This window comes from Hemibagrus wyckioides, linkage group LG01 (assembly GCF_019097595.1).
Source record: "Hemibagrus wyckioides isolate EC202008001 linkage group LG01, SWU_Hwy_1.0, whole genome shotgun sequence".
NCBI lineage: Eukaryota > Metazoa > Chordata > Actinopteri > Siluriformes > Bagridae > Hemibagrus > Hemibagrus wyckioides.
The window spans coordinates 5,140,425-5,150,779 of record NC_080710.1 but is presented as its reverse complement, the minus strand read 5'-3'; the positions used below and the strand labels follow the sequence as shown (position 1 = coordinate 5,150,779).

General features: G+C 40.9%; 1 protein-coding gene across 2 annotated transcripts in view; it reads right to left on the bottom strand.

Annotated features, from left to right (window-relative positions):
• The window catches only part of rab11fip3 (RAB11 family interacting protein 3 (class II)), a 34,701-nt gene that overhangs the window by 13,848 nt on the left and 10,498 nt on the right, over nt 1-10,355 (bottom strand). For both annotated transcript variants that reach the window (XM_058386421.1, XM_058386423.1), the window contains exons 2-3: nt 7,828-7,921; nt 3,970-4,043 (exon numbers count right to left, since the gene is read on the bottom strand). In XM_058386421.1, the coding sequence (XP_058242404.1) occupies nt 3,970-4,043; nt 7,828-7,921 (168 nt within the window). The remainder of the gene's footprint in view (nt 1-3,969; nt 4,044-7,827; nt 7,922-10,355) is intronic.

The window sequence follows — 10,355 nt, the reverse complement described above, 5'->3', positions numbered from 1 at the left end:
ATTAAAGTCTGCCTCACGGTTGGTTTAGGAGCAGCCATGTTGGTTTAGGGGCGGTGGTAGCTCAAGTGGTTAATGCTCTGGGTCGTTGACCGGAAGTTCGCGGGTTAAAGTCCCAGCACCGCCAAGTTGCCACTGTTGGGCCCTTGAGCAAGGCCCTTAACCCTCTCTGCTCCAGGGGTGCTGTATCATGGCTGACCCTGCACTCTGACCCCAACCTCCAAGGATGGGATATGTAAAGAAAGAATTTCACTGTGCTGTAATGTATATGTGACAAATAAAGGCTACTTCTATTTCTACGATTACAGACCACTTCTTTCATCCAGTAACGTGAATCAAGTCTAAAAGTTACATCAGGATTTTGACTGGGAAAGGTCCTTGTATTCAGAATCAGGTTCACGCGCAAGTCATTTCTATTCAGATTTTTTTTTTTTTTTTTTTAAACAGCCTTTACAATTAGTAGAAGCATCCGAAATACGTTTGTTCCACAGTCATCTTAAACCCGAAAAAAGTCAAGGATAGAAAATACAGACTGAAGTCTTTTTTCGTTTTCATAAAACCTTTACAAGACACTTTAAAAATTAATAATTATAATAATGCTAATCGACAAAATATGGGAAGAAGACGGCTAGCATGAAATAAACATCTAAAAGAGTTTCATTTAACGACGATGTAGCTTCCAACCTTATTATACAGCCGAGGCTGGGTCGAGGGATAGAAAATACCGACTGAAGAAAGAAATGTTTGTGAGAAATTACAACAGCAAAAGACTCTTTTATAAGGAATAATTATAATAATAATAATCGACTAACAGGGTGGTATAAGAACGAGGAAATCTAACAAGCTTATTATTCTGCAGCGTATATATATATATATATATATATATATATATATATATATATATATATATATATATATATATATATATACACTATATTGCCAAAAGTATTCGCTCACCCATCCAAATAATCAGAATCAGGTGTTCCAATCACTTCCATGGCCACAGGTGTATAAAATCAAGCACCTAGGCATGCGGACTGTTTTTACAAACATTTGTGAAAGAATGGGTCACTCTCAGGAGCTCAGTGAATTCCAGCGTGGAACTGTGATAGGATGCCACCTGTGCAACAAATCCAGTCGTGAAATTTCCTCACTCCTAAATATTCCACAGTCAACTGTCAGCTGTATTATAAGAACGTGGAAGTGTTTGGGAACGACAGCAACTCAGCCACGAAGTGGTAGGCCACGTAAACTGACGGAGCGGGGTCAGCGGATGCTGAGGGGCATAGTGCGAAGAGGTCGCCAACTTTCTGCAGAGTCAATCGCTACAGACCTCCAAACTTCATGTGGCCTTCAGATTAGCTCAAGAACAGTGCGCAGAGAGCTTCATGGAATGGGTTTCCATGGCCGAGCAGCTGCATCCAAGCCATACATCACCAAGTGCAATGCAAAGCGTCGGATGCAGTGGTGTAAAGCACGCCGCCACTGGACTCTAGAGCAGTGGAGACACGTTCTCTGGAGTGACGAATCGCGCTTCTCCATCTGGCAATCTGATGGACAAGTCTGGGTTTGGCGCTTGCCAGGAGAACGGTACTTGTCTGACTGCATTGTGCCAAGTGTAAAGTTTGGTGGAGGGGGGATTATGGTGTGGGGTTGTTTCAGGAGCTGGGCTTGGCCCCTTAGTTCCAGTGAAAGGAACTCTGAATGCTTCAGCATACCAAGACATTTTGGACAATTCCATGCTCCCAACTTTGAGGGAACAGTTTGGAGCTGGCCCCTTCCTCTTCCAACATGACTGTGCACCAGTGCACAAAGCAAGGTCCATAAAGACATGGATGACAGAGTCTGGTGTGGATGAACTTGACTGGCCTGCACAGAGTCCTGACCTCAACCCGATAGAACACCTTTGGGATGAATTAGAGCGGAGACTGAGAGCCAGGCCTTCTCGTCCAACATCAGTGTGTGACCTCACAAATGCGCTTCTGGAAGAATGGTCAAAAAATCCCCATAAACACACTCCTAAACCTTGTGGACAGCCTTCCCAGAAGAGTTGAAGCTGTTATAGCTGCAAAGGGTGGACCGACGTCATATTGAACCCTATGGATTAGGAATGGGATGTCGCTTAAGTTCATATGCGAGTCAAGGCAGGTGAGCGAATACTTTTGGCAATATACTGTATATATATAAAATAACAAAATAAAAGTGATCCAGTACAATTTTACGTTCTGTTTTTGATCTCATGCTTAATGTTACACGAGACATGAAATCGAGGGCAGCTTATTTCAGCACATTTTAATGAGATCCTTACACAATTTCCCTCATTACTCAAACACATGTCAGTCCAGACTAAAACTAGCACTAAGATCAAACGCTAAGTTTCCCTTTATGTAAATATTATGAAAATCCCAGCAGCGAGGTTTGTTCTGAAATCCTTACTGGACGGGAAAATATTTTTGGCTCGGCTTACTTGTTTAAGCTTTTGGGTGTTGTCATATAAAACCGAGAAACAAACAAGCAGGTGAGCACAGCAAAAACGTGGGTGGGGGGGTGGTTGTGTGGGTGTCCGGCGAAGCGTAGCTAAAGAAATTTCGTATTTCTGTCAGGCATGAAGTCAAATAACACACAAACAAGGGTGTCTTCGGGAGCAGATTTTGCAGCTGAACAGGCAGAAATGTGACTCAGGGGAAGGAATGTGACAGATGAATCACGTCTGCTTTTGTGGCTGGTGATACCATCGACGTGTCCTTCAGTTCAGAGTGGGAGATGTTTCAGGTTATTTATAGGCAAACATAACAGCTGATGTGTTAATTCTTCTTAACCGGCGGGACTGGCACACGAGACATTTTGGATGGATGACATGTCACCAGCAGGTGGCACCGATACCACACTGTAACCACATAAATAAATACTTTCTCTCTCTCTCTCTCTCTCTCTCTCTCTCTCTCTCTGTGTGAATCATAAGCCTGGTTTGTACTTGTTTTTCAACAGTGTTTCAGTATATGTTAAAGCTAGTTAAAGTATCAGTCTTGAATCTGAATAGAAATGACTTGAGCGTGAACCTGATTCTGAATACAAGGATCTTTCCAAGTAAAAATCCTGATGTAACTTTTAGACTTGATTCACGTTACTGGATGAAAGAAGTGGTCTGTAATCATAGAAATAGAAGTAGCCTTTATTTGTCACATATACATTACAGCACAGTGAAATTCTTTCTTTACATATCCCATCCTTGGAGGTTGGGGTCAGAGCACAGGGTCAGCCATGATACAGCACCCCTGGAACAGAGAGGGTTAAGGGCCTTGCTCAAGGTCCCAACAGTGGCAACTTGGCGGTGCTGGGGCTTAAACCCGCAAGCTTCTGGTCAACAACCCAGAGCATTAACCACTTGAGCTACCACCGCCCGAAATAAGCTACTATCTATCTGTCGAAACTGAAATCTGTAGAAATCCTAAACTGTAGCTTTTAATACTCAATGACATGATAGTATCAATGATTTCAAGCCAAGGAGGTGCAGAAGCACAAAGACCACAGCTCCACATCACACGAAGGCTACACCTCATTCACTGTAAATAATAAACCGGACACATGGTGTAAAAGAGCTAGGCATGCACTATGAAACTTTATCGAGGCAAAGATAACTGCCCGAAAGATCTGTTCCCAACAATCGCCGTTCTCAAATACCGTTTCGGATATTTACATCCTGGAAAACATACGCGTTCATGAAATCCTCTGGCTTTTTTCTCTAAACAGATTTCTCAGTCGAGACTGAAGAAGAACGAATTCCGGAGACAAAAACGCAGCGCAAAATATGCAAGAATGTCATATAAACTATGCACTGAGCGTAATTACAGATGTGCGTATCCAAAATAAACAGGGAGAAAAATGAAGAGAAGGATGAAGAAAGAGTGGTATTGAGAATAGATCATGGAATGAAACCACAAGCTGTGTGTGTGTGTGTGTGTGTGAGCTTACCTCATCATATTCCTCGGCTGCTCCATTGGCATCCCCTGAAGTAAGCTGTAGCTTGTAGAGATCTGGGTCAGATCCTGAGAAAAGATAAACAGAGGAAGAGAGAGAGAGAATTCCAGTAAGGTTACTTGATTTTGAATCAGCGTTTCTCCTTTCACACCTGTTTGTCTTTATGTCTGTGGAACTGTCTGTTTCTATTTATCCATCAACCCGTCTGCGTGTCTGATCATCGACCCACATGTCAGAGACATAAATGATCTGCTTTCAATCACCAGAGTTTAAAGATTTGGGGATATTTTCTACTTCCTGTTTGCTCACTGCTGTCAAACTAAACTAATACACTATTACTGATACTGTCTGTCCATCCATCCATCCAAATCAGGAGCCTTGTACTGAACAATACAATACAATAACCTCACACCCTATCTATCTATCTATCTATCTATCTATCTATCTATCTATCAAGTTATCTATCTATCTATCTATCTAAATTTGGAGCCTTGTACTGAACAATACAATAACCTTACACCCCTATCTATCTTGTACTGAACAATAGAATACAATACCCTTACAACCCTATCTATCTATCTATCTATCTATCTATCTATCTATCTATCTATCTATCTATCGCCTTGAAAAGAACAATTCAATACAATACAATAAGAGACACTGTAACCTTGCATTTGATCTATCCATCCATCCATCCATCCATCCAAATCTGGAGCCTTGTACTTAACAATACAATGCAATATGATGCAATAAGAGACACAGTAACCTTGCATTTGATCCATCCATCCATCCATCCATCCATCCATTCATCCATCTTCCACCTCTGTAACTATTGCAACAACAAGGCCAATCCGTTTGTATTTGCTTTACACTAAAGGCATTTGGGTTTGTATTTCAGATCATATGATAAATATAAGACGACAGATCAGGATTTAGGGTTCTCTCTTCAGTCTCCTCTTCACAAGGTGATTGGTGATTGACTTGGCCAGTCTAAAACCTTCTACTTTTGTCCCCTGATGAAGTTCTTTGTTGTATTGGCAGTGTGTTTTAGATCACTGGCATGCTCAAGTTCCTCTCAATTAGATTGGATGCATTTCTGAATTCATTCTCTGCTCCCATCATGCTTTAGTGAGTATAAAGATTAGTGAGAATGTTCCAGAAGCAGCCATGCCAGCCCAAGCCATGACACTACCACCATCATGTTTCACAGATGCTTCGGATCAAGATCAGATCCTTTCTTCTCTACACTTTGGCCTTTCACTCCCTCCAGATTTCCAGTCTGGGTTTCAGATTCTGTTCTGTTGGCTTGGATCTCTAATGAAAAGTCTTCTTTGTGATGATGATCCCTTCACTCCTGCCCTTAGTGTGTTGGTGATGTCTCTAGACTGTTTATTTCCTCCACGGATCTGTTTACTGTGTGCTTCTTAATACGTCAGTGGTTTATTTGTTTTTTTTAGGACATTCCAAATTATTGCCCTGGCACATACACACGGTACATTCAAAGTGGACTCTATGTTTGACCACTGAGCCGTAATAATTTCCCGAGCAAAGGATTTGTCTAGACTATACACGTAATTGTGATTTCTGTAATGGTGTGAAGATTTATTTTGTGATGAAACTCTTTTCAGTTTTCCTTTAATGTGTAATGAGACAGTGATCCCATTACTGCCATTGTTCAGCAACCTTGGAATTTCACGCGCTCAGAGACAGCAGATCACTGAGTAATTTTGACAGTAAACAAGGACAGTGTTTGTTAATCATTCCTGCTGAGTCATCGACGCTCAAAACTGTGGAGCAAGTGGAGAAGTGTGTGTATGTGTGTGTGTGTGTGTGTGTGTGTGTGTGTGCGCATCGCTCTCTCTCTCACACACACACACTCAAAGTTTGATTAAAAAAGCTCCCAGCAAGTTCAGCTAGAGTTAGAAATCATAAAAGGCAGAGTATTTCGCCCGATGATGTATTTAAGCTCGGGAGCGTACGCTGCCAGGCTGTAAGTTGCAGTCTCAGCTTTAAGAAAATATTGCTGTGATGAAACAGTGTGAAAGCTGCTCCTGTGTGGAGGCACTCTGCTAAAAATAAATGACAAAAACGTATAAACTGAAGTGTTTTTCTCACTCCAGTGCTCACTGTACACATGCAGGCTGATTAATGGCCTGCTGCTTGTTGAAAATACTAATCATTAAACCTAAAAGTTTAGTTAGTATAACTGTCTGTCTGTCTATATACTCATCTGTCTATCTGACCGACTCCTGCAGTTTTCTGTGTGTCTCTCTGCATGTTTCTTTCTATCTCCCTGTGTGTCTGTCGGTCTCTTTAGTTGTCTGAATGTTTATCCTGTCTGACTATATACACCATTCACACACCTCCACATCGATCTTGACCTGTCCTGTATCTGTCTGTCCCTCTAGTTTTCTGTCTGTTTGACTGTCTATCACACCTATAAAGCCTTCTCTCAGTCTGCCTACATCTATCCACCTACCTACCCTCCTACCTACCTGTCTGTCTCTCGAGTTATCTGTCTGTCTACCTGTCTGTCTGTCTGACAGTCTGTCTATATCCCTTCTGTCTGTCTGCCCATCTTCTATCAACTTACCTACTTATCTATATACACTGATCAGGCGTAACATCATGACCACCTGCCTAATATTGTGTTGGTCCCCCTTCTGACACCTTTCTATCAGAACCAGCATATTCTATTCTCCAACCCACCTGGCTATCTGTCTATCAATTTACCTACCCACTGCCTGTCTGCCTCTCTGTTTATATATATGTCTATCTACCAACCCTAAACCTTCCTGTCTGTCTGTCTGTATATACAGTAATACCTCACACATCCGTGAGGTTACGTTCCAGGACCCATCACGAATTACGAGGTTTCGCGGATGTTCGGTGGAGTAACTAAAAATGCTAATACTGTATTGGAAATGCCTAGAGTTTAAACCCTAAATATGACCACAATCATGCTCCCAAAACACTTTAATTTCATTTAAAAGTTAGTTTAATACATTATCCTTAAAAAAAGAAATAAATGTTTGATGTAAAAAATAGAGTACAGTATCGCCTGTATAAAAACCAAGGAAAAAATCACTGAAATCACTGATTCACGGCATATACACGCGTGTTGAACTGAGCACAAGGGGCGGGGAGATAAACCGCAACATCACGCATACAAAGCTACCGGCCAATCAAATCAAATCAAAATCAAATTTTATTTGTCACATACATAATGGTACACAGTATGATATGCAGTGAAATGCTTACACGACTGTTTTGACCCTTGAAAAAGGAAAAGGATCAGCAGCTAGGTAAAACTGTTAATGCTCTATGATTGGCATAATGGCTGTACTGTAAGTACGTGATATCGGCGATGTTCAATATCATTAAAATAACATTTAGATTTTATTTATATTGATATTTTGTTGATTTTACTTTTGTATTTATATTACTAAATAAACTAAATTTCTCTTAATAATTTCGCATTAAAAAGCATGAAAATGTATAAATGGCCACAAAATTAGCCGTAAAGACTTTTGGAGGATTTTGCGAGGGTCTGTGAAAAATTTGCGGATGCAAAATAGTTAGGTTTCACTGAAAATTTCGCATATCAGTGAAGTCACGAATCATGAGATGCGGATCTGCGAGGTATTACTGTATACACATCCATCCATCTGTCTGTCTGTCTGTCTTTGCCTGTCCAGCTACTTACCAACCTATACCCTTGCTCTCTGCCTGTCTAACAACATTCCTGTCTTTCTCTCAAGTTATCTATCTACAGAGCACACCTATTAGCAATGCAACAGCACATAGCAGTTGTGTGTGTGTGTGTGTGTGTGTGTGTGTGTGTGTGTATACCTCCGTTGCTGATGGCTGTGATTCCTCTGTGGAAATCCTCAAAGCTGATGACTCCCAGGCCGCTCGGGTCGAGGAAGCGGGTCAGGTCCTTCACCTGAAACACACACACACAATCAGTTAGACAATCAGTCACTCTTTTTCTTAACAGATTACAATCAAAAATATGTTTTAAAAAAAATCATACACATGACTACACTCTGTATCTGCCCCCGGCCCACCCCCCAACCCCCAAACCCACACTGCAAAATGCATCAAGGGTCATGCACAACTCCAGCATGTATGAGCAGTAAACACAGGAAGTTTGCACTGGTTGCGCTTTTTCCTTGTTGTTTTAATTCTTTGTTGTCTGTGAAGCTTATGTGTAGCTGTTACTGTTTACAACTTGAGCTTAAACTCTGTCATGAACATTAGAAGCGCATGATCTTAGTCTTCCTATCTTGTCTTCCCCTGTAGATTTCATTTGGAGAGAGAGAGTGAGAGAGAGAGAGAGAGAGAGAGAGAGAGAGAGAGAGAGAGAGAGTGTGTGTGTGTGTTATTAACAAAAGCAATACTTGACCATGTTGTGTGTATAATATCTGAATGCTCAGTTTATATTTGCAATAAAACCAATAAAAACATGAAGAGATAGTCATCAAGGCTATTCCTGAAGGTCCCTTCAAAATACACAGTATACTCCTACACACACACACACAGCTTAGCACATGAACATTCATGTATCATGCCTACTCACATATTCTTATAAAGCAATGCTATAACACACACACACAGACACACACACACACACACACACTCGTAACTCAAGCCGTTCTGTGCTACGCTGATACAATCAGTTAGGTTAGTCTGTAGCCTAGCAACAAGAGATCAGGTTTCCAGGGAGACAGAGTAGGGTTTCAGAGTCAGGACTGTCCACACACACACACACACACACACACCCACACACATATATAGATGAACACATGCATACACACTCAAAAGAGCACGGAAATCAGGACAGCGGAGCCTCAAACACTGCCGCGATGCCATGCGTGTGATGGAAAAGTTTCGGCTCCGGCTCCAGAGACGGAAGTGTGTGGGGTTTAATGATGCAGCGAGGGAACGCTATTAGAAAACACACACAAACACACACTCAGGTCTAAATGAAAGTATGGCACAAAAACAACACACTTTGAGGTCAAGAATGGTTAGGGTTGTCACAATGGTATTATTCAGACCCATTTTGATGACACAAAAAAAAAAGATTCAATACGGAAACACACACACTCACTCAGATTGTTAAGTCAAAATTATACATTTGTTCCTTTTCTGGCCATGGGTTTAATACACTTCATGGTTAACATCAAATTCTTTAAAATTCATTCATTGTTATTAATTATTTATGTTTTCAAATCACGTTATAGAGACTTGAAGCGCTGACCAATCAGAACTGAGGGAGTCAACTTGCTGTTGTCTGAACCTTGTCTAAAGCTTGAAAAACTTTAATCTGTTCATTACTTACACACACACACACACACACACACACAGTGCACTCATGTCTCATCGTTCACACAAACAAACAGTTCAGATAAGTGAGTTGACTCCGGATGAACGACATCGTCAGGCGGATTTCTTGCCAAGTTGATTGTTTTGGCGGTTTGCAGTGGAGGTGTTTTGTGTGTTTAGCCTCCTAAGACCTGAGCTTACATTTTAGATTTCTTTTACCTATTTGGGGTTAGGAGGAACCAATAAATATAATAACCAGATATTATCTTTGAACATGAAACCACTTATTTTTGTGTACAACAGGTTCCAGTTACAAACAATTAAGTATTATGGTGCACACAACCAAGGTCTTAGGAGGTTAAGGAAAAACGATGGCACTCACTGAGCTTGTGTTTTGCACAGATTGAGGGTCTTGTTGTCTTTAGCTACTTGAGGACCTATTTGATTCTCCAATAGGTGGAATACAACAATTGTTGAATTTGAATACATAATTTTAAAATTTTACTACTTTATGATGCAGGATTGAAAATGTATCAATACTTCAATAGTCTATTCTCATTTATCATGCACACACACATCATATTTCCTTTATGAGGACCTTCCACTGACATGTATAAATTTCCTCAGTAAACAAAAGGAAACTGTCTGACCTTCCGATTATATAAAGCCATGAGACGATCCCCTTTACTCACTTTCCATGACCATGCAAACTGAGACTAAGAGAAAACGGAGAAGTAATTTCTCAGGTATGACGTTTAAGAAGCGAAAGGAAAGTGTGTGAGCTGGAACAATAATTAGGGGGACTCCGTGTGCATGTTTGTGGGGGCGGAGTTTCCTGTTCGTTACGGTACAGACGGTACAAACGGTACAGACCACAACAACAGAGAGAACAAGACAAGAAAATTAGACAAGTTATCTTATGGTTATGGACATGTCATGGTGATGTGTTGTTAAACGACTGATCAAATTCAGGGCAAATGTTAATCGATTATTCGGCAGGTGTGTGAGCGGTGGAAACAAGAAACGTCCTAAAGTCTCTAGAATGCATC